Source organism: Centroberyx gerrardi, chromosome 12 (genome assembly GCF_048128805.1).
Source record: "Centroberyx gerrardi isolate f3 chromosome 12, fCenGer3.hap1.cur.20231027, whole genome shotgun sequence".
In the NCBI taxonomy this organism is placed as follows: domain Eukaryota; kingdom Metazoa; phylum Chordata; class Actinopteri; order Beryciformes; family Berycidae; genus Centroberyx; species Centroberyx gerrardi.
In genome coordinates this window covers 22,271,487-22,296,707 of record NC_136008.1, presented here as the reverse complement: position 1 = coordinate 22,296,707, position 25,221 = coordinate 22,271,487, and the positions used below count along the sequence as shown (strand labels likewise).

The 25,221-nt window shown below is 41.2% G+C and overlaps 1 protein-coding gene across 1 annotated transcript; it reads left to right on the top strand.

Annotated features, from left to right (window-relative positions):
• The first annotated feature begins 221 nt into the window (after positions 1–221).
• Positions 222–24,784, top strand: nipal2 (NIPA like domain containing 2). Its single transcript, XM_071902393.2, has 11 exons — positions 222–488; positions 9,680–9,748; positions 10,903–11,071; positions 17,148–17,207; positions 17,866–17,987; positions 20,628–20,724; positions 21,564–21,699; positions 21,991–22,079; positions 23,715–23,778; positions 23,866–23,963; positions 24,169–24,784. Exons 1-11 carry the CDS (start codon positions 405–407, stop codon positions 24,273–24,275), a joined length of 1,095 nt encoding a protein of 364 aa, XP_071758494.1. The 5' UTR covers positions 222–404; the 3' UTR covers positions 24,276–24,784.
• Positions 24,785–25,221: the final 437 nt, after the last annotated feature.

Below are 25,221 nucleotides of genomic sequence, written 5' to 3'. Positions count from 1 at the left end.
ACTGAATTATTTGCAAAGAATGTCTAACAATAACATAAGCCTATAATAATTAAATAAAATTTTTTTGTCACTAGCTGTAGGCCCAGCTTCCATACTCTCCGCTCCCTAAACGTCACCCTTCAGCAACTCAGGTGTCATGGAAAATCACCACTGTCCCAGTCATATTTAGGCCACCACTTTGTTGGCTCGTCGAAATTGTGCTATTTCCGACAGCACTTGAAGGCAGCATAAACTCCTGACTCCCTCCGCGACTCTGAGGAAGTTTTCTCTCAGACTGCCACTGGAGTGGCACGGGACCAATTTACTGTATGGGATGACACAGTTGAAAAGCGGACAAAGATGTGAAGAGAGCGGGAGTTGTGATCTGCAAGAATATTCTTCCCTTATTACATGATAAGGAAAACATGGCGAATTCCAGTTCTCCAAATGCGACTCCTCCTGTCACCTCCTCCTCTCACCTCACTGACATCCGGGAAAATCCACTCCGGGTAGGTTTAATTCAGTTTCAAATAAGTAAAAGGACAAGGTTTATAGGGAGTGAAACATGAATGCTTTGAAACAATTATTTGGCTACAGCATGGTGTGTGTTTATATTTCAAAAGGATCATTCCACAGATTATGGTGGCAAATAATGATTAATATTGATGAAGAAGACCAGGGATGTAGAGGAGGATAAACACAACACTTAAACACAGTTGACCCACTTTTTAGGCTGACAGAGATATTTTTGATGTAAATTGATAGTACACATCATAGTAAGTAGTATCAAACTGATGTAAGTTAAATTAAGTAAGTGTCTTTAAAGGAAAAACATAAATTAATACTTTTCTGGGAATATAATTGATTTTTACTTATATTGGTGGTTGTTTGCATTATAATAATCATCTACTTCCTAGTTTACCCACCTCTTTATTTACCACTACATCACTGGATAAGACCAATGCAAACTGATTGCCCATTAGTACTGTAAGTGAAATTATTTCCTTGCCCAGAGCCACATGTGTAATTTAAATCATGCTGAACTGGTTTCAACTGTTCAACTTCCCTGCAACAAGTTATCAGCTGAGACTGCAGAGATAAGAGGAAAGTGTTTTGTTTTTTTAAACTTTCAGGAACTTCCCTCCCTAAACTCCATTTGGAGCAGGAAGTTACACACCAATGCCAGAGCGGAGATTAAAGTAAAGTAGTCTCTGGAATATCTTGGAAGTCAAACCATAACCTCGACCCCTAAAGCTTTTTGGGTAATGAGCACTCAGTGTGGATGAGGATGGCTGACAGTGCTGAGATCTATCGGTGTTGGCACCTGTCAGAACTATTTTCTAAAGTGATCATAACTAAATCATCATGCTGAAAGGCCTTTTTGTTTCTTGAACTTTTTACTTTTTAAAACTTCTAGGGATGTGGACTCTCTCTCTTTCTGTGACTTTCTGTGCATGTGCAAGCAAAGAGTTGTGTGTGTGTGTGTGTGTGTGTGTGCAGGTGTGTGTGTGTGTGTGTTTGTGTATGTGTGTGTGTATATATAAAGTATGTCTGTGTGTGTCTGTGTGTATGACTTTCTGTGTATGATAATGCATGCTCATGCAAGTACGTTTTGTGTGTGTGTGTGTGTGTGTGTGTAAAAAAGTAAGTAAATCTTTACTTATATAGCATCTTTTGAAACCAAAGTGCTTCACAACAAAAATAACAACAGAAGTATGAAAGAAACGTAATAGAAATAATGAAGTAAATAATGAATAATGAAATATAATGGATGAATAATAGTGAATATGTGTGTGTGTGTGTGTGTGTGTGTGTGTGTCCTGTTAAAGCCTGTACCTCCCTGTTGTTTCTTTGTATGTATGTGTGTGTGTGTGTGTGTGTGTGTGTGTGAGAGAGAGAGAGAGAGAGAGAGAGAGAGAGAGAGAGAGAGAGAGAGAGAGACTTTCTGTGTATATTAGTGGATGTTCTGTGTGTGTGTGTGTGTGTGTGTGCGTATCCGTCATGTGTGATGTGCATGCAAATGAGTCCACTTGCTCTCTCTCTCTGTCTCATTGTGTTTGTCCGTGTGTGTGTGTGTTCATGTCCTGTTATGGCCTGTACCATCCTGTTGTTTCAGTGTGTGTAAATGTGTGTGTTTCTGTGTGTGTTTCTGTGTGTGTTTCTGTCCTCTGTCCTCCTACTCTCATGCAGACACACACATTCTCCTCATGCTCATCTTGTCAGTGTGCTTCTTTCTTTTTGCCACGTTTCTGCTATGCGACATTACAAATGAGAGGGGGGGGGGAGGGGGTCAGAGAGAGAGAGAGAGAGAGAGAGAGAGAGAGAGATAGAGAGACAGACAGAGGAGGAATGAGAGGTGTGAGTAATGGCCCATGGGTGGGCTGTGAGAGAATAGATCTACTGTAAGAGTCCTGAACAGCTGGCTGCTCCCCCCCCATACCCAGTCCAAAGCTACCCATCATCCCAGGGAACGTCCCAGACACAGTCTCTAACTCTCTCTCTCTCTCTCTCTCCTCTCTCTCCTCTCTCCTCTCCTTTCCCTTCCTCTCAACTTGTTCAACATGTTTGTATTGGCTTGAGTGTAAATTTGGGTTTTAAAGGAATACACCAAGTTTTTGGGAGATTGTCCCCTTGGTCAACTTACCTGTTAAGTGAAGAGAACATAGACACCAAAAATCATCCACGTGTCACCGGTAGATCTTTGGCTCTGGTGCTCCATGCTAACACTTCTGCAAACACTGTGTTTTGTGATAGTAGGCAACTAGCGTAACGTGAAATATGATATAAAAATAAGGTACTCTTTTAAACTAGCAGGGATTACTTATTCTGTTTCCACAGGACGTGAAGGCGGTGGGCGATGGGAAACTGTGTGCAGCTAAAAATCACTGCGCAGCGGATGAATACGTGGTCGCTCACCTAAAATAGTTCTAAAAACAAACTTGGCCACATCTGCTATATCGAGTTAATGATATTTCATTTTTAAAATGTATGAATCTACAAGCCATATAACAAAAACCACAAACACATTTTTATTAAAGGTCAGTCTTCTTTTAGTATACACTCATCATAGTGAATGCTAAAGTGTTAGCATGGAGCACAAGAGCCGATGATCTACTGGGGACACATGGATGATTTTGGTGCCCATTAACATGGAAGTTTACTAATGGGCCAATAATTAACATAACGTCACGTCACATAATAAAAACTATCATAGACATTAGATAAAGTTGGGATGTCAAGATAATCAGTCTTGATATTTTAGTGTCTGTCTCTCTCTCTCTCTCTTCCCCCCTCCATCTTTGTCTCTGGACTCCACACTTCTCTCGCCCACGCTCCCTCTGTACCCACCACCTCCGACCAGAAACTGAAGGGCCTCATCCAGAGATCAGCCCATCCCAGGGAGGGACAGATCCCCATTGTCAGTGGACACAAAGGGCCACGCTGTCTGTCTGCCTGTCTGTCTGTCTGTCGGTCAATGTCCTATAGAGCGGGGAGAGGGCAGGAGGAGGAGGAGGACCAGTGCTGTCAGTCCCTCCATCAGCCTTCAGGCCCGTTCTGTTTCCATCACTTCAGCTCGAGTTTAGATCCAGGGAGGAGATTCAGACTCAGGCAGCTAAACATGCTTTGCAGATGGGTTGCAGTTATGTTTTTCTACTTTCTTTTTTAGTTTCACAAGTATAGTTATACTATATACTATGCTCACTCCCGTCCTATACTACTCTAAGCAGTGTTTTCATTTGTGCATGACTGAGGGTGAAAAACTAGAAATTACCAGCAACTCAAACAAAAAGTATCTGTGACATTTATGTAATAGATTTCCACAGTTCAGGGATTTTAATTTCATTTCTATTTCAAAGATATTAATTTCATTACCACACAGTAAACTTAGAAAAATAGTGATGAACATAACTTGACGTATTGTGTCTCAGTGATGATGAATGTGCTCAGTTCCCTACGCCACACTCAGCCCTTGCTTTTGTTCATACTGATATTCAAACTCTCACGACTACTGGAGTCGGACTACTGTTTGGGTGTGTGTCATGACTTTTGAGTGTCTGTTGACCAAGCGAAAAACAGGATCCTTATCTGATCTGTAGCCTAGATCGTTTCAATCAGCATTCAGGTAAACGTATCCGATTACCTTCTGTGGTTCCCACAGTGTATGCAGAATTACAAGTAGTTCGTCTTAAGTCTGCAGGACTGAATAAACTGATAGATAATATTATTTGTAGTGCTAATTCTGTATCTATATCACTGTATCCACTGTTAATGTTTGCCAGTTGGTCTTTGTTGTGTAACTAACTGATATGATGCCACTTCAAGGGGAACAGTTGAAGCTGTCAGTTGTTAAGATGTAAATTAAATTTAAAATTGGTCCCTTGTTCCTGTGACATGTTGTGCAGAAGAATCACTCCTCTGTGACAAATTAATTACATTTTGACAAAGTAAAAAAGTGCTACAGTACAATCACCTTTCCCTTGTGGATGGCCTGGAAAAGCCCGACTTAAATAAGGTATTGAGTTCAATGCATGAACCGAAATCTTACAGGAGAAATCCACTCTAAAACAATTTGGATAATTGGCTAAACGCACAAGACTGAGGTCACGTTGAGCTATTTCCAGTGCGGCCAATGAAGTTGAATAGCAAAACATTTGTCAACTATCTAAAACATCAACGGTAAACGTCAGGTTTTGGTGTCAGTCCCTCAGAATCAAAGAGCAAGAGCTTCTTTCTAGACTCACTATTTTGCACTGATGTTCAACAATCATACAGGGAGAAATCCATCGTAGAAGAGGCAGAGAGACCAATTTCTCCACTGACAGTAGCCTCAATAGACCAGAATGCAATGCAGCCACAAGACATGTTAAGTTTTGAGTAAGGTATACACTTGCATATCAGATAATAAATGCTTCTGTATGCCTTGGTAGCAGATTTGTGAACAAATACTAAATTGATCTACATGTTATGACACTGTCTAGCTAGCTAGCCTATTACAGTAGTAAGATTGGCAGTATTGGCTATTTTGTACAAATAGTATACAGGTGTGATGTTGAAGAGGTAAAGTCTTATGTTCAATGACATTTTTACTACACAGTTTAAAGTTATGCTTGGTTCAAAAGAAGAACAAAGTTTGCAGAGAGAGAAGGAAAGGGTCATGGAGGATAAAAGCCTGATAAAAGCCACCTAGTGGCCAGAGAAAAAAGCTACAACCACAAAAAAGTTTCTTATGGAGAAAAAAAACTTGACCTGTCCCATAGACAATGAATGGGAGACTTATTTTGTCTGAACTTTTACATCCAGATGAACTTTATATTATATCAGCTCAACATTTCCTAGGCTGCAGGAAAGTGTAATATATGTATATATATATATATATATATATATATATATATATATATATGTATATATATCCGTAATATAGTATACACAATTTTCCAAACAATTCCTCTTGTGGGTGAAGCAACAGTGCAGCAGAAGTGCAGCAATTGTGTTAAAACTAGGGCTTTTGCAGTGGCCACATGTGTACTGAACATAACGTTACATGTGACAAAACAAGCAAAATTCAAAAGTTTATGACGGCATGTACTTCTGAAGTAGGACACACACCGGTACACAGCAGGTACTGTACAGCATGAGGAGCTTTGTAACCTGAAGGCACCCTGCTTTCTTGGTAAAGTGTGTAATGTTTGCCAAGTAAACCGGCCAGCCGAGGGCCCTCCCAGTGTACCAGCCTGCCTCTGCTGCTTTGTTTGCTCTTCCTGTGGCAGCAAAACTCTCCCCTCTCCTCTCTTTCTCTCTCTCTCTCTCTCTCTCTCTCTCACTTCATTTATCTCTCTCTCCTTCAGTTTTGTGCTGCTCAGTAGGTAGAGCATTACGCTAATGCTGCCTGGGTGAGGCATTTGATTCGCATACTAAAAATATATGCACTCTCTTTCTCTCTGTCTTTCTCTCTCACACACACACTGAGACTCAAAAATCATCAGAAGTTCCCGGAACAGAGAAAAAAAAACAAGAATAATTTATTGTAGCAGCTGCGGCAGGTTCAAAGTGCAGCCTAGCCGAGCTTGATCTGAGGTAAATGAGTGCTATAATAGCTGAGATGAATCTCTTAAGAGATCAAAATGCTACATCTCCTGTGTGAAGTCGGTGCAGTCGACTATCCTCAGGCGTGTCCTCTGCCTCGCCCTCTTAACACCCCATCTTTCTCTTCCTTTCTCTCACACACACTCTCACACAAAGACAAACACCTAGATCTAGTATTATCTGCCCCCTGGCACCCTTCACTGTTAACCAGCAGTGTCCTCATGGACTCAGTAACACCAAAGCAGCAGGCCACTTACACTGTGTCCCATAAAGCCGGACAGGGTTATTGATCTTGGTTTAGTGAACAGAGCCTGATGGATGACGCTGTCTATGTGATCATGAATTAGCACAGTACAGCTACAGGCAGCAGCAGTGATCTCTCTCTCTCTCTCTCTCTCTCTCTCTCTGTTGGTTTATATACCCAGCACACACACTCTCTCTCTGTTCCTGTCTGCCTGCCTTTCAACAGGATTTGAGAAAAGGGTCTGGCATTCTGACATGCACCACACACGCACACACACATATACATATACACAAACTCACACACACACTCATCTTTGCAGGTTGCAGTGGTAGCGGTCCTCCAGGAATCTCATCATTCAGCCGCCCACATCTGCTCCCCCACCACCCCCTTTCTAAATCCTGTTTACCGCTGATACACTGCACTCATCACACACACACACACACACACACACACACACACACATACACCGAGCTCTAAATCTTGTTTACCTCTGGTGTGGTATCATCCTTGCTGCAGGTGTGTTCTGGGTCAGCGGACTCATCAGACCCAGTGTCAAGGTGAATGTGGAGCAGAGGGTGAAGAGAAGATAGAGCCAGACTGCACTACACTATGTTTTTTTCCCCAGTGAAGGAGAGGTGTGGGGTTATATTTGACGATTTCTTAAACTAAGGAATTGGAATTTGAAATAACCCATTAAACCACACCGCCTAAATTCTTTGTCGGGGTTGCGAGGAGATGATGAATTGTATTATGTTCTCAAGACGGTGAAACTCTAGTGGTTCCACTTTCAAAGCGGGCTATTGGATGAAGTTATGTTGTGTGATGATGAGAGAAGTAAAAAAGTAATTGAAAAATGTGCTTTGAGTTTAAATGAAAGGGGGATTGTGCACCTGGAAATGAGGAGGGTTTTTCTTTGGTGCATGTAGAAACCATGACAGTGGATGTCAGCTCCATCTGTCATCGTATTAACAATTACCTGTGGGATCTATAGGTAATTCCTGTGCTATTATGCTGAGGAGTGAAAGGCTGACAGATGAACTCCTCTGTTCTCTAGCGGGAGGGAGGCATGTATTGAGTGATTTCAATCAGTTTGGATTTATAATAATTTGCATTTGGATTTTAAATAAGCCATGGCTTCCTCTTGTATTCCATAAAACTACTTTCTCAGCTTTGTGATGGTTTGACGTTTTGTCGATTTGTTATTGAGTGGAAAAGCAATAAAATGAAACTGGGACATGGCTACTGACTGTAATTGACTCCAAAAATGAGATGCAAGATGAATTTATAACCTGTGGGATCTATAGTGAAGAAATGCGTTGTGGCATGTAGCCTATGAAAATCAATATTGATTCTAATTTCTAAATTGCAAATTACTTATCTTATGTAGGCTATTATTGTATAGCATTGATGTTTGGTGAGCTTGTAGTTAGAAGTTTCTATCTGACTTTCTTTTTTTTTTTTTTATTGAAATTGAGTTATCCACATATTCATGATCTTTGAGTGTTACTTTATGCTTTATGTGTGGATGAGAGCCTGGCTGTTTGACTGCTACTGTCATTAAAATATAATGGACCCATAGCCGTCATCACTGTGTCTGCTGCTGTGTTGCCTCTGTCATGCAGAGGAGGCAGACAGACAGAAAGGCCAGAGGGTCAGCGCTATTTCCTTTGCCCAGAGAGAGAGATTTGCTCTTTGCTAAGTGACTCTAAAAGTAACCTATCATGACAGCCCCCCCGCCCAATCCCCTCAGCCTTGTGAAGAGATAATGTGTCATTTTACTGTAAAGGTGAAGAGAAAGCACTGAGGATGCTTGATAATGTACTTTGACAAAGCGATGGACGATAGCTGTATTGTGCGATTGCCCGTGTCTGCTCATAGAGACGAGGAGAATGAATGTTTATTTCATTCTTGTATCATTTGACCGCAATACTGTTATCTGGATTGTAGCTCAGATGGATATTAGTGGCAATAACCCACTACCATTCTTATCTCACATTGACGGAGAAGCTCAGGATTAGGAAGACAGATTCATAACTAACCTCTCTCTCTCTCTCTTTCGGTTTCTTAGTCTATTCCTTTCTGTGTCCCCTTTTCCATCTTCCCCTTCACACTCTCTTTATGTCCTTCTCCCTCGCTCTCACTCTCTCCCACTCACTCTTCTCTCTCTTACTGTAATTGCTTCATCTCTTGTCCCTCTTTCTTTCTTTTTTCATCTTTAAACTCCCATTATTGCGCATCCTCTCTCTCTCTCTCTCTCTCTCTCCCTCTCTCTCCTTCTTTCTCCCACCCTCTACCTCACTCTTAATGCTCTTTCAAGGGATAAATACTTGGATGTGCTTGGCTGCTTTCACTTCTTTTACAGTGATTGAGTTTCTTTGGTTTTCATAATTCACATTCCACCCCCACCTTATGCTTTCATTTCTTTGTAAACTTCGTCCGCCCACCGCCACCGGTATGTTTATGACCTAAAATTGAATTTCCTCTTGGCAATAATTTTCCAAGCAAGGGGGAAAAGCAGCCTGGCGAATCCTTGAAACACTGTGAGAGAATGGGTTCTCAGATGATCTTGTTTGCCTTTCATCAATTATACAGCAATTATGCACTGCTGCTGAAAGTTGCCTGCAAAATGATGTGCATATTATTTCTCCCTGGCATCAGAGGGGCCTCATGTCGCTGTGTGATGCTACACATGCTACACATTATGATACGTGGCCATTTTTTTAGCCGACAGTGAGAGGAAAATTTGTCAAGAACAATGGCCAGCATGGATGTTTTTCATGAATTTGTTCCTTAAAGCTTGGAGCTCTGCATCGATCTTGCCCTAGTTACCGATTTCTACCACTGATGCAGGCAACATTGCCCAACTCCATTACCCAAAAGAGTTGCCCATGTGCCATGACCTGAGTGTTTGTGTGTCTAATGGTGTGTACCAGTGTGGTGAGCTGCATCCCACACCTGTGTGACATGTTGTATATTATGGGACAGTTAGAGCATGAAGCAAGGTTTATCTGTGTATGTGTGTATGTGTGTGTGTGTGTGTGTGTGTCTGTGGTTGTGTCTGTTGCTTTATCGGTGCGTGTGTGAGAGAGAGTGAGATCAGCAAACCTCAGAAGCTTCTGTCTCGTGGGAATTTTTGAAGATGCTATAAACATCATACTGTGTCTTACGCACACGCACGCACACACACCCTCGTGCCCTCTAAACAGTACAGCACACCGATACAACAACGTTCTCTGTGGTTGTCATGGTAATGACATATCTGACAGCTGGAGGGAAGACTTTCAGGGAGTATTATGGGGTGTGTGGAGCTGCTGTGTGACAACTGGAGCGTTGCCTCATCTCGTGCCTGTTTACTGTTGTTTGTTTCCACAGACCTATCTCCTGGGAATCATCATCTCAATATGTGGGAACGTCCTCATCAGCATTTCACTCAACATACAGGTAGGGAGCGGTGGAATCCAGCTGTACAGCAGACACTCAACACACGGCAGGCGCTTTAGGCCTGTAAAGAGAGATCTTTCCACACTGCTTCTTCCTTTCAATAGCACTGTACTGAACATATAGTTAGGTACAGAGTGTGTGAAGCCTTCAGATAAAGAATATGTGTTGAATTTGCCATTTTGATAAGACTTGAAGTGTGTTGAGATGATAAGCCCCTCAGAAGCATAAGCTTTTCTTACAAAATAATCTCATGTCATTAACAATACAGTTGCTCCATAAAATATTCTTCGTCTTAATTTTTTCCACATTGTGTCTATTATATCATGATGATCTAATTATAATAATTGTCATGCACTCACAGTGTGCTTGTAATGTGCTCATGAATCCTTATATTGGCTTATGAGCACAAATTCGAGTGAAGTGATATATTTTTTTTAAATACAGAACTGTTGCTGTTTATTACTATGGATAATTGTCAACCTGAGAGGTTTTAGATAATGACGTTTAAAATATTGCTTGACTGAAAATTTAAAGCAGATGATTCATAATCAGGATTTAATCAATGTCAGAACAATGTATTTTTCTTAATTACTTTTCTATACAGCAAGTGCGCAAACTTCAGTCTTCAGATGTAGGTAATGGGTGTGTTTGTGTGGGTGGCATGGAGGGTGTGGAAGACCGGCTGAGAGGCCATGACAGCTTTTGTTTTGGCATTTTATGCTTCACTGGGGTGTGAAAAAGTGTGGAAAAAGGATGACAACCAGTGTCTTACTGTATTATCTCTTCCATCATAACCGAGTATTGTTTTATAGACTGTGTAAGGCTATAAAGTTATTAATGATTATGACGTATACGTTTGAGTTTGTCTTGTAGCTTTCCACTTCCTGGATTTGCTTAATCTGTCTCATGCCTCTGGCTGAGGGAGCATTATGGGCTGTTTGGGGTGTTTGTCTTACTGTATTACCTCTTCTATCACACCTGATATTTCAACTATTGTTTATTTGGCTGTGTAAGGCTGTAAAGGCAAAGTTATTAATATCTATGATGTATACATTTGAGTTCCTCCTCTGCGTCTTACTGGATCTGTTCAATCTGAATGATGCCTCTAGCGGAGATGAAAGGCTAATCTGCCCTCTCTCCTCTCTTCCTGACAGAAATACGCCCATGTTCGCCAGTCTCAGCGTGGCTCCAAGCCCTACTACACCTCCATGCTGTGGTGGTGCGGTGTGGTTCTCATGGGTGTCGGGGAACTGGGGAACTTTGCCGCCTACGGCTTTGCCCCGGCATCACTCATAGCCCCACTGGGCTGCGTGTCTGTCATAGGTAAGTGCGACCTTTTTCCTCCTACATTATCCATTCATGAAGGTGGAAGAAAAGGTCGCTTCCTCAGGGCACAACAGCAAGTGTTGTCATTTGAAGTCTGCTCTTGCTCTTCTACTCCTGTCATAAACAGACTGCATCGTACCATTTGAAAAAAATATATGGAAAAACTGTCTAGTCACATACGTTATCAATAAAGCATGAGAGCTATATTTTAGTGTGTAAGCATCTCTGGTATTTTATTCATAAGTTCAAGGGCCAAGCTTCGAAATATGGCCTCAGGAGATGGGGCTAACATTCCCTAAATATTTTGTAGATGGACAAAAATAATCTTAATAGTACTTGAATACTTTTGGTGAATTAGGACCTCGTTCTAATAAGGAATCTGACATGTTTGTTTTTGCATGGTCTGTATTGGCAAGGCTGTAAGCATTCACCTCATTCCATGAATAGTCTCTCAAACTTCAGCTATTTAATGAACTCAGAGTAACAGAAAAGCACTAAAAAGAAACATCCAACAGTTCAAAGATGCTGTGGCTTTGAGAATAAATACATAAAAAATAAATAACACCGGACCAAGACCTTGTGACCTTGTGACCTAGTTTATATCCAGCACTTGAACTCAGAAGATGGATATGTGCATTTCCACTATTCTCCTTCTCAAGGCAGGAAGTTCTGTTACTTATTCAATTATTTGGCACTAAAGTAGGTAAACAAAATCCAACAACCACTGCAGAAATTATCGTCTTTACAGCCCCTAGTGTGAACTAAGCTGTCAAGCACGTTATGCTCATCAGCCAATCAAAACGAAGCATGCCTGGTCGGTGCAGCTGGCAGCTGCTCAGTGCAAACACTCTAAAGACAGGTTAAATATTGAACAGTTTAAGTTCCCACCTCCCGCCACCCATCACTCACTGTGCTGGAGGTGGCGGTGAGTCATGGATATTAATGGCAGCTATTACGCGACGGTTCCAATGATTTTCCTAGAGCCACGTCTACCGAGTGGATGAATGGTTTGAATAAAACACTGAATGAAACCACAAATCTTGTTAGCCAGACTGCACCTCTTCATTTTATTTTTGTGTGGAACAGTGTTGTACTTCCTTCAATGAGCAATTACTTCCTGAGCTTTTACCAAACAATGAACAATTTACCGGATTACAGTGTTTGTATAGCTTATATAGCAATGACTTTATTTGAAGCCTACACTGTTATTAAAAATCACCTGATTTAGTTCTAAGTTAGCTGGATCATTATTCTTATTAAAACCACTGATTGCTATACCAAGAACATTTCACCATATTACAATATGAAGAGCTATCATTTGCCAATGGTTTTGAGTATTTAAATAGCTCATATGATTTTATTTAAAGTCACACTTGATAACAATCATCCAACTTAGTTCTGAGTTGCCAGGATCATTATCCCTATTAAAAGCACTGATTGCCATACCAAGAACATTTTACCATATCAGCATTAAGAACAATTATCTGGCAATGCTTTGTAAGTGCTTGTAAAGCTCACTGGTATTACCAGTTCCCAGGCTTAGTTCCGAGTTACCACTGTTGTTATCCTCATTAAAAACATTGATTGTTATGCTCCAACCCTCTTGCAATGTGGCGCACTGAAGTGCGCATGAAAAATTTACATCTGCAGCTGAAGTGTCTCTTAAAAGTGTCTCGGGAAGAATTAATGAGAAGCTAGAGATGAAGACGTGAAGGGAAGGAGGGAAAGGAGAGGAAGATATCTGCAGCCGTGACATGGTCTGTCCTTGCTAACAAGTGGAGCAGAGGGAGGCTGTGCAGGTTGCCATCTGTCACTTTGACTCTACCTCTATTGAAGGCTGACTCCGGCACACACACACACACCCTCACACACACAGGAAAGCACACACACACACACACACACACAGAGATATGTGCATAACTGTAGTCATGTGTAAACACACAGGTCTAGCGGATTTTGCCGACCAGCAATGCTCCTTAGGCGAACACACAAACACACCCACACTCCTCACACACCCTCCTGTGGTGCTGTTGTGCCTGTCTTCCAGGAGCGGTGTGAAGACTCACAGGGGGGACAGACAGCAGGAGGCCTTAGGTGAGGAGACAAGAAGAAAGGAAGAGGGGAGGGGGGGGGGGGGGGGAGAGAAAGGAGCTGAGACACAGAAAGGGGAGGGGCACAAGATGAGAGGAATGAACGGGACAGTTGGGGAAGTAGAAGAATGAAAAGGAGAGAAGGGAAGAAGAAAGAAAGCAGAAGAGAGGAGAGGAGAAGGAAAATGCAGGAGAGGAGAGAGGAGAAGGAGGGGATGATTGATGGAGACAACAGGCAGAACTGGACAGAGGGGAAAGCCGAGGAGAGGAGGAGAAGGAGGGGAAGAGGACAGGAGAGTTGCTGATGCTGCTGTCACACGCCTGTCCCTGCATGTCCCATTGACTGACACATTGACGCTCCATAGAGAGCAATTACTACCGTCTCCATCCACAGAGCCCAACAGTCTCTATTAGGAATGACAGCGCCGTCTCCAGCACTGTGGCATGGAGCAGAGAATTGGCTCTCTCTGTTAGATATCATGTCATCACATGCAAAAGAGGAGGGAGGATGGCATGTTGAAAAGAAACAGAAACCTGATTCAGAAACTGTATCAGAGTTGCTTGTACAGCACCCATTGATATTGATGGAGAGACCTATGATTAAGCACTAAACAACAAGATTTTAGAACACGATGTTTGACACGATGTGAAGTGGTTAGCTGTTATCATTTTCAATAAATCTTTATTTTTAATAGATAACAATTAAATGGAATTCTTCCGCTAAGCAATATAGTTCTTGAACAGTTGCTATACGACGTGGTTGCTAAGCGACACATACGTACCAGAATGAGTGTCGATTTTTGGTCATTAATATTTAAATGAACTGTTATGGTGTGTATTCATGAGGTATCTCACAAGGTTTGATATGTGACTCTATGTGAACTATTGAACTATTGTCTATATGAACTATTCATTTTATAGAATCTAACATAACATTTCACAACTCTTGTATATTGTCTATATTACACAATTCTTGCAGAGTTGTTTGTAAGTACACTTTGAAAAATCCAGCCTGTGAGACTGGAATTTTCAGTAAAGGCTAAAAGTGACTTTCCTCCAGACTGTTTTGATACTCGTCTTCACAAGACAAGACAGCTGCACGGCTGTACTGCCTGTACTATTATTTGGAAACTTCTTGTCATCGGTGACATTGTGAACATACAATATGTACAACTTGGCTACAGATCTTACAGTTTAGCTTTGCTGGGAGATGACAGCTAGATATTCTCTGCTTTCATCCCATCATGTCAGAGAGCCATGTGGTGGAAGAGTGTTTGATATGGTGTGTTTTCCCCAGGGAGTTTCCCGTTTCTACACATCTGAGATAGAGGGGCAGGAGAGATCTGATGCACACACACACACACACACACACACACACACACACACACACACCCACACACACACGCATACACGTAAAAACATGTAACGGTGGCAGAACTCTTTGTACCCCAGAGGTTCCTGTTGCCACATTTTAGTAATCCTTGTGAATCTCACTTTGTATGGAGTTGCTATGGTTACTTGTTAGATCCAGCTGGTCCCAGAGGCAAAGGAGGAGTCCTAAATGTGAATCTGAACATGGTCGCAGTATGAAATATTAAACACCTGAGTGGTTCATCAGGATATCGATGATAGTCCTCAAAATCCTCCATATTGACTGTAATAGTATGTCATCACATACATCCATGCCTTGTTCTGCAAGCCTGCTCTGAAAGCTTTCTTCATGATTTATTTGTAACCACCAGGTGAACTTCAGCGAAATTCACCTGGCAAGATTATACGTGATACATTTTAAATGCCAATTTTGCTTTGCTTTTCCTTTCTGTCTATATTCAGGCTTTTCATGATTTGGGTTCATAAGGATTCCCTTCTAATTGCCCCTGTTTAAAACATCTATTGGTAAACAAAACTGTAGCTGTGCTCTGTAAGCAACATGCTGTTCAGCCTCTGTTTAACAAGCATGCTGTGTATCAGAATCTCTCTGTCATGCCATGACACACTCTCTGTCTCTGACATATTGAGTTATTCTGACTCTATTTGTAGCTAATCTCTTCTGATGATGAAGGAGACAACACTTAACCTGTCTGCTTGTCTGTCTTTCCATTTTTCAGCACTTTTTCACTTTTTGTCTCAGTCTTACTGACGTCATACCTGCATACCTGCCAGTCAGTGTTGCAGTTGTGTCCAAAATCTCCCACCAACCACAGCTGTTGCCATCATGGAGGTCCATTGGAGAACTGGCTGTGCACAAATAACGGCAAAATATAGAACAACCATGCAAAAAGAGATCTGAAAAAGATTGTTGTGCTGTGGGTGTTATTGAAAAAGTGAATGATCTCATAAGGTAGATTTGTCTTGTCTTTAGCTCTAGTGTCTACTCCAAAACAATCTAATTTGTAGCTTGAAAAAAGCCAGCTCAGTTCAGCTGAACAAAGTTGGTTTCTGGCATTGTTAACAAGCTAACTAGCCAGTATCCACTACTATCCACTAGGAAGAATTCTGATTCTGATTCTGATTCTGATTCTGAATGGTAGCTTCTACTGGATGTTAACTACTGTGCAAATGAGATATGTTTACAACAAGAGTGTGATGGTTAGCTGACCTTACTAAGATTAGCTAGCTAACAAGCTGACAAAACATTGATTAAAGATGAGTCCCCAGTTCAGTTCCCAGTCAAAAACAGCACATATTAACCATGTCTATTCAATTCTGCTGAGACTGACAAGTTGTACATCTAGAAATGCAATCAGCTCCTCATGGCCACTGTTGCCCAAGAGCTGAAGGCCTCCAATATGGCCGCCAGATGTACGTTACATAACCTGAAAGCCCTTGTATGAATGTCAGTCTATTGTCAGTCTATATACATATATATATATATATATATATATATATATATGTTACCTGCCTATATGTTTTCCTGTCTATCTATCTGACTGTCTGTCTGTTAGGCAGCCTACTTTTTGTCTGCCATCCATCTGTCTGTCTGCCTGTTTATCTGTCTGTCTGTCTGTCTGCATGTGTATTTGTCTGTCTCGCTGTCAAAAATGTTATGTGTTTATCCATTTGCCTCGGTTCCTAGCATTTCCCGGGGAAACATTAAGAAGACTAATCTGAGGCTTAGCTCATGTGAAACTGATTGCTTTTCAGCGTAGCAGTTTTTGACAATGATATTGATGAATGGGTTCATAAAAATGTGGCGTGGAATAGCATGATGTTTTCATCTTCCAGTGATTTGATGCTGATGCTTCAAAGTCCTAATAAGCTCCATTTATCAAAGCGCTTTGACAATTTTATCACGCTGAATTTGTTTGGGTATTATTAGTTATGTCTGCTGATCAATACAAATATGTCAAGCATTGTGTGTGTGTGTGTGTGTGTGTGTGTGTGTGTGTGTGTGTGTATGCACGTATCTATTTGTGTGGACATGCACGTATGATACATTATGAATGTGTGCGCATGTACATATGTGCTGCTTGTGTGTGTTTATGACTGTGCACATGTATGTGTAGTGTATGTGTGTGAGATGAAATTCACATTCCACACAGCACTGTAAAAGTTGATTACTCTTCATTATATACAGCCGTAGCAATATAGTCTGAAGCTTTATTGACGTAATTGTTATTGTTTCAAGTCAATTTTCAATCAAGTATCTGACCTTGCTTGTGATTAAACTGACTTGCTGCATCAAAAAAAAAAAAAAAAAAAAAACAATTCAGGAGAATGCAGTAACAATAAACCCTCTATATATTCAGTTATGTTATTTTATTCAGGGATGAATCTCAAGCATTGACCATTATGCTATTGTGACACAGTGCATATCATTTTCTATCCATGCATCAAATTATATGGTGTCTTTAAATGTACCTGCTGGCTTTTGAATGATTCAGACTGTGCAGGTGTTACTGTGTTAGAGTTCAGATTATAGGCTAGCTGCAACATGTCTTGATTGCAGGTTGAACTAACATGAATACATTTTCCCTTTCCAGCCAGCGCTGTCATATCTGTGGTTTTCCTCAAGGAAACGCTGCGCGCCTCTGACATTCTTGGTAAGCAAACACTCTGCTGCTTTGATTTGAGGAATAACATCCTAGAGTTCAGAAGTATTATGTCAATACATCACAGGTTGTCTCAGTGTGGCAAAGACCCTGTGGCAGAGTAAACATTTTCTGGTTTGATTGGCAAGGGATGGAAATCAAACATTGACTCTTCTAATCATTCTTATTTAACAAGTCTAACGGCACTGTGTTTTTGGCAGGGAAAGAATGGCACTAATCTATTCAACAAACCTTTCTTGTTGTATTTGTTTTCATGAAAAACTATTGTTTAGTGCAACAATTTAGAGTCTGATGCTAAATGGCATGAACAGGCTACAGTTTAGAAATTCAAATCAGTAACACACACCCATGTATATTGTTGGATCCTGCATGAATCATCTCCAATTTTGCCAGTTTTGTTTTTTGATTGTAATTGCTGGCTGACATTATCGGCCTCATGTAGGAAATGTTTCATTGTCCTGGGAACAATCCAAACCATTACAAATGCTCTCCAAAATTTCAGTAATGCATAGGCATGAATGAAAAAATCAGCGGGACAACACAAGGTTTTTGCAGGAAACTGATGATTCAGTGGCATCATACTTGTCTCATTGTTCTGAAAAACCTTCTCACTGCCTCCCTATGCCTCTGTCTCATGTGTCTTCTATAGGTGGCACCCTGGCAGTGGCAGGAACATACCTCCTGGTGACCTTTGCCCCCCACACTTCCACACACATCACAGCCCATCTGGTCCAGTACTATGCCATCAGCTGGCACTTCCTGCTTTATCTTGTATGTAACCTCTAAAACACTCCTGCCTGAAACCAGTAATATGTCTAACCATGTTCTTGTTTCCTCGCCTTTGAGCGCGTCTGTAGTGCGCCCACATTGAAAATAATGGATTTGCGCGCTCAAAAGATGCCGCATGTGAACCGGTCCTTATGCTATCGCCTGTATTTCTTTATGTGTTATCCTATGCTTTGGGTGGCAGGTTGGCCTAGTGGTTAAAGAGAATGCCCTTCATCCAGAAAACCTGGGTTAAAGCCCCGTGTTGGCAAGCATCCACCCTGCTGAAGTGTCCTTGAGCAAGTCACTGAACCCCTACCAGCTCCAGTGGGGCTGTTCTGTAGCTGACCCTGACCTCTGACTTCTCTGTGGAGGAGGGAAAGAGAAAAGAGACTTTCCAAATATGCATCAATGAAGTGTTACATTTTTGGAGTTGAAGAGGTTGATGAAACTCACCCCACCTAAGAGGACGATGTACATAATCCTTCATAAAAGATCGCTGGAACGTTGGTGCTTGTTGTTCTGGGTCATATGAGCGAGCCCAGAGCTCCTGCTGTTGTCATTTATGGAATTAGTTACAGTAATTGGGGGGTTAGCCTTTGGTTAAACCGAAGATTGTCCATGTTTTAGTGGATGAATCACTCAATAGTAAAAAACTGCCCCCTCTGAAAATGCATTAACACTCACCCATACGCTCTCCTGCTCCAATTTTGCCCTGGGCAGAGATGGTGTAAACATAGCTGTTACCATAGCAACTGATCTTGAACAGAACTGAAACTAAATGTTTTTTCTCAAAACCATCACAAAAATGTACATTTTAGCTCTGGATCTTAACAATACTTTTCATCCAAATACAACTTAGATGTCTTTAATGGAAGATATGTGCAACAGAAGGCCATATCTCACTACTATTCCATTAATGCCAACACACTGAGAGCAGACTCTTATGATTATGCTACCTGCAAATAAGGGCAGAGAGAGAGAGAGAGAGAGAGAGAGAGAGAGAGAGAGAGAGAGAGAGCTCTCTGAGTTTTCCTCCTGTCAGGTTAAACTTACGCCTCTGGTAGAAATACTATCCTTTGTCTAATTCAAGAGCCACAGTCTTTTCTAGCATAAATGACACCTGTAACACCCTGTTATTGCCACCTAGGAAGTCCTCCCAAAGTCAGGACATCTAACATTTCGGCATGAAATTACAATAATAGTGCAAGCTCAAACACTGTGCCACCCAGGGTCTGTAAAGATTGCTTTTCTGTTGTGAATCAACATCTATATGGGTGGCCCACAGACAGGCAACAATTTATCTGATAAAAGTTATCCCACCAAATCTCACCCCAACACCTGAATATTCCATTTACTGTCTGTGGATATCTGAAGAACCTATTCACCATGCATAATCTGTCAAACCAAGTCAAGTTGAACCTAAAAGGACACCAGCCAGCAGCTCATCGGGGGTGCTAGCCAGTGGTGTAAACACTGGATGTCTGCCCTGTGTAGCACTGCCATCATTATTCAGGGCACAGCGTCTCTCTCTCAGCCATATTTCACATTCCACTCCTGAATCTACTTCTATTTGCTGAACCATGCAAACGCACTGAGACAAAAAAAAAATAGGAGTCATCGCATGAAAACAAAAGACTAGACAGATGTTCAAACAGACAGTAGGAATATAGGGACGCATGGATGGATAGACGGATAGATGTTTTCACGTTGAGATAGTCTTGCTCAGCCTGGCTGCGCTGATTGATGGTGTCTAAAACGGGATGCTCTTTTCCATTCCAGGGCATGCATTGTGAATACTCATCAGGCTGTGGAGGAACAACTTCAGCCGATATTTGATTAATTGTAGATGGTGATTAATCAGAGGAATGCTGCCAAGAAAATAGAAATATCCATCACTGTGTTCCCATATCCTATGGTCATACTATTAAGACTTGGACTATCATTAAACGACTTTAGTTTCATTTACTGTGTCACGACTATAAAATGCTAATGGTATTGGCTATCACTTTTTTAGGATTTATTTAATGTTAAATAATAAAGACGGAATTGACTCGATCTTCCTAAATATATTTGGTTATGGACCCAAAGACTACAAATATCTTGAAATAATGTTCGTATTTAACATATCTGTTGAGACACTGGGATTATTTTGAAATTAATTTCGTTGAGAGAGAATCAAAGGTCGGCTTGCCCTTTTTATTCCTCAATTCTACTTTAGTGCTCCTTTCTTGTTCTCCATCCATTTAGAGCTGTGTGGTATTATATCAGAGGTCCTTGAACAGCTGAGTGCTATTGGACTCACAAGGACAGCCCCGGGCCCTTCTCATTAAAGACCAGCAATTCATTTCATTTCTCTGCCACGGCCATTTGTTTCAATTAAAGCACCCTGCTCACTGCCTGTGTAGTTTGTTATACGGATAAGACGGTCTGTAAGAGGACAGGGACTGGAGAGGAATTTCAGATCCTCTGTTTTTTTGTGCAAGGTTCTGGTGTTACAGATGGCACGGGTGTCACTGTAAAATAAATGGGTTTTGGAATGGAAATAGGATTGCTTTGACTTTGTGCGAGCATTTTTGAGGAAGTGGAATCTGCATTAATGATTTGTGTAACCACCCTTTTCTCTCTCTCCCCCTCTTCCTCCAGTTTATAGAGGTCATAGTCTTCTGCGTCCTGCTCTATCTGTACAAGAGGAGGAATGTGAAGCACATTGTCATTGTGATGCTGCTGGTGGCCCTGCTCGGTATGGACAAGTAGGAACTGCATGATTGAGGCCAGGGGTTATGGATTAAACCATTTTAGGTAGTCAGAGGTCGCTTTGTTGCCTGGCTACCAAAAATGGACCCATGCACTGCTGTGTTACGATTTCCATAAAAAGACGGTTGTTGGTGGCGGAAAAAGATGAGTAAAGCATGATGGAAGATAGGAATAACCCCCTTTAACTCATTTAGTAACAATTCTAATGTGATAATTGTGCTGATGTAATTATACCATGGGCCTATGCTTTTTCGGTAACACTTTAGATTAGGGAACACATATTAACTGTTAACTATAGGTTTTCCCTCAATAGTTTAATAATTTCCCTCAATAATATGAGATACTAGCACCTTATAATCCCCATACTGAGCAAAGCAGACTAAAAGCCCAATTCATGTGCAACAACATCCTTACTGACTGCTATAAGCACTAATTAGGAGGCTATTGAGGGAAAACCCATAGTTAATGGAGTATACTTATAGAATACAATAGTGCAGAATAAGGTGCTAATAAGTGGTTTGTAATGACTAATAATGAACCAATACACTACTAATATGCATGTTAATAAGCAATTTACTAATAGTTAATTTGTGTTCCCTAATCTAAAGTGTTACCACTATTTCTTTAAAGCCAGAAGTTGTGATGCATTCATAGCAATCCACCTGCCACTCTCCAATCTATCCCTCTGCCACTCCATCCAGCCCGGTCTTGTTCACCTTAATCAACCCCACAAATCTGCATGAATCAGTGAGGAAGTGATTTGTCGCTGCCGCTCATACAACATCATGTTTTTGGAAGTAATCTGCTGCCTCTGTGTTGCCGCAGCCTCTCTGACAGTCATCTCGGTCAAAGCGGTGTCAGGGATGATCACAGAGTCTCTAAAAGGCCATCTGCAGCTCATCTACCCCATCTTCTACGTCATGCTCGTCGTCATGGTTGCCTCCTGCGCCTTCCAGATCAAGTTAGTCGAGGTTTTTCTCTCTCTGCCTCTGTGTACCTACCTTTTTTTTTTTTTTTAAAAATGCCTCATGTTCGCCACAGGCTAGGTCCAATTTGGGTTTTCCAATTCCGGAACCAAACTGGAGAAAATGTAGAGTGTAAAAAATATATTGGACATGGTGACATTGTAGCTGCAGTGGATTTATTATGATGGATGAATAGGCTGCTGCAAAGTGTCTCTGTAACCAAGGTCATTGTATTCACTATACCCCTCAAATCAGAACTGGATGGCTTCCCTCTTCTCTCTCCACAGATTTCTCAATCAGGCAATGAAAATGTTTGATGCCACAGAGGTGGTTCCTATTAACTTTGTGTTCTTCACTGCAAGTGCCATAGTCGCAGGTATGCCACAATACTGTCACTCACTGTGGGATATTCTGTGCCGATTGCATTTTGTTTTCCCACTTTGGCATTGCAGGAAGGATAATATGATAGAGACTTTCCTGATGAAGACGTGCTGCAAAACTTACTGCAACTGTTGAAATCGATTCATGATGCAACACAATGGAACAGAAAGCACAGTCAAGATGGTGATTCACCTCTGTATCTCTGAGCCATTTATGGGTCCCACTTTCAGCAAAAGCCCTTATATTTATCTCGTATTTATAGCATGTGGACTCTGCCAGGTCAGGCCTTTGTCATCCTGTATCAGTAATAATGTTCCTGGTTCAGTCTGGACTGGGTTTCCCAAAAGCATTTTAGTGTTAAAGGAAAAAAATCCACTCTCATTTTTTTAAGAAAAACTCTCACTTCACTATTGCTGTTGTTATTGCTCTTCCTACCTACCTACACATCTACAGCTGAAAGCAATAAGTTCACACAGAATTTGTAATTATAATAATATAATAATAAGCAGAATTTGAATGGGTCTTGTGGGTGCCTGGCACCCATGGCCAAAAGTGTAGAGAATCCCCCAGAATGTAGTAATATCAGTAAAAATTGACTGATAAGGTAAATAAGCATATTATGAACAATCATTGACTATTTTTTATAGTTAATTCACTCTTATATAACCTTTATCCACACAGTCATTGACAAATTTGCAAAGATTAAATCTAGAAAATGAATTGAATGAATTTGTAGGGTTGGTACAATATGGCAGATTTGGAAAAAAAATGTTTGATGTTGTTGAGGTGATAGGTGTGATATTGAGGTACTGACATGACTCAGTGTGAATTGGTAAATAAATACACAAAATTTTGGCTAAACGCTCATGTTGTTGTTTTGACAAGTCACTGGGAATTTTAACTTTAACTCATTATGCTGATAAATTATTATTTTAGCCCTTTTTATGCATGAAAGGCAAGCTCCGCCCTTGCTTTGCGCCCATTCTGGGGGTTGTCGAAAGGCATGCTGGGAAATGTAGGGCATCAGTAACTGAAGTAGAACTAGACGAGGCAGGTTGAGGGAAAGTGTGCACACCAAAAAAGTAAATTACAACACTTTATCACAAAATAACTCCTGGAATCCTGGAATCACAGACTGATGATATATAACTGTAAGAGTATCCAAGGGTGGATTTTTCCTTTAGGATTAGTTTTGTTCCTTTGTAAGAGATGGATGAAAATGATTATTTTAGTGCTAAACCAGTGGTGGTCACAGCAGTGGCCTAGTGGTTGTTTCTGCAAAGCTGCACCCAGGTGTGAAAGTGTGATTCACTGAAACTGCTCTGTTGCTAAGATCGTGTTCTTTGTCAGCCTGCTGATTGAAACGGTCTGGTCACTGAGGGGAATGTTTGATGGATAGAAGGTCATGGGAGGAGACTGTTGAGTGCCACTGGATACTGTAAGGGGGAATCAGAGAGCCTGTGCAGCCTTTTTGGTATTGCTACTCATCAGTTAATATAAAGCTATCCTGTCATCGAAACATGTTTACTCAGGATTTGCAGGGCTTCGTTTCACAAACAAAGCATTAGAGATAACTACAAATGCTATTATTCTGTGTGAATGTATTTTAATGTACTTTTTCATTATGCAGGGATAGTGTTCTACCAGGAATTTGAAGGACTGGCTTTACTGAACATTTTCATGTTCCTTTTTGGGTAAGCATTCATCAGGATGCCAGTAACTGCAGCCTATTAAAAATGTGCCACTGAATTTACTGTACTCTCCCTAAATCTCTTCTTCAGTTGTCTTCTGTCGTTCCTGGGAGTTTTCCTGATAGCCAGAAACAGACCAAAGATAAAGCATCAAGACCGGACCTTTATCGCAATGGATAAAATCCCTGGTAAGCTTTGGATCAACTTTTTATCAGCCGTTTCTGCCTTTAAAAAGCTTTGTCCGCTAACCCACTAGTGCAGAGTTTGGCCCATTTATTAGCGGGCAGCGACAGTGTGAATCTGCAGGCAGTGACCCTGGATTTATCTGTCCACTAATGTCTGCAGCCCTGGCAGCAGGGTCCAGCTAATGAGCTCTGCTGTCTGTGTTCACAGGGAGAAGACACACAGACAAAGTCCAGCCCGAGGCAAAGACTCTGACATACGGATCGCTGGCAGCCAAACTCATGTGCAACAGAGCCGGCCAAACAGACGATTCATAGGACCAACTCCATCTGTTGGACTGTATTTATGTGGCTTTGTGTGTGTGTGCCTCTCCCCTGGTTTGCCTGTCACAGGCAGTAGGAATGAGAGCTATATTTCAATAATATCTCTATTTATAGAAATAATGGTAGACATCAATTCAAACCAATGCCAGCTGAATGGCACTGTTGCCAGCCATACTGGTATTCGATTTCATGTCAAATGGCAGGCACCTCTCTTAGAATGGCTTTATTTATTTTAGAAACATTATTTCTGGGTTCCTCTTGTGATACAGGATTTCCAGCAGGGTTATCAGTAATTGCTGATGAGAAAAATGGACTCTGTTAAAGAGATGAAACATCTCAGGATCAAAGCACAACATCAAATGCCATACTAGCGATACCATTTTATTTTATTTGAATCCAGGAGGCCATCCTGGCAAATTATATAACATACAAACCATGTTTATATAATTTGAATAACTAGATCTATGTGGTGTCAGCTGTCAATAAACAATGATCAAATGTGATGTTTCAACGTTGTCTCAAGATACCTTCAAAGTCGTACAGCAAAGCCAGTGCACTAGTGCCCTCTACTGGTAGGGGAACTGCAAAAATGACCAGGCAACTTTGTATATGTGTCGTGGTAATCTGGGGTGAGAGGGATGCAGTCAATTTAAAATGAAAATACAGTGGATGAGGGAATGGCACCAAAATGCAGCACAGCTTTGCTGACTTTTTACTTTGCAATCTCCTTAAGATACTGTATGAAATCAGCCACACATGATTTTACATAATGCTTCCCCCTTTTCTCCAGTTAACCATTACTCACATTTCTTTGGCAAGCTTCATTGTGGTTTTTTTTTAAATAACTGACTATGCATGCATCACCCAGAATCACATTCTCAGGGGGTCATAATATCTTTCATAACCTGTCGAAACACCACCACTGATGCAGAGCCTACAC

Coding starts and splice junctions, on each gene's coding strand:
- nipal2 (XM_071902393.2), top strand. CDS start 405: ATGGCGAATTCCAGTTCTCCAAATGCGACTCCTCCTGTCACCTCCTCC. Junction 17,208..17,865: donor GCGCGCCTCTGACATTCTTG/GTAAGCAAACAC, acceptor TGTCTTCTATAG/GTGGCACCCTGGCAGTGGCA. Junction 17,988..20,627: donor GGCACTTCCTGCTTTATCTT/GTATGTAACCTC, acceptor CTCTTCCTCCAG/TTTATAGAGGTCATAGTCTT.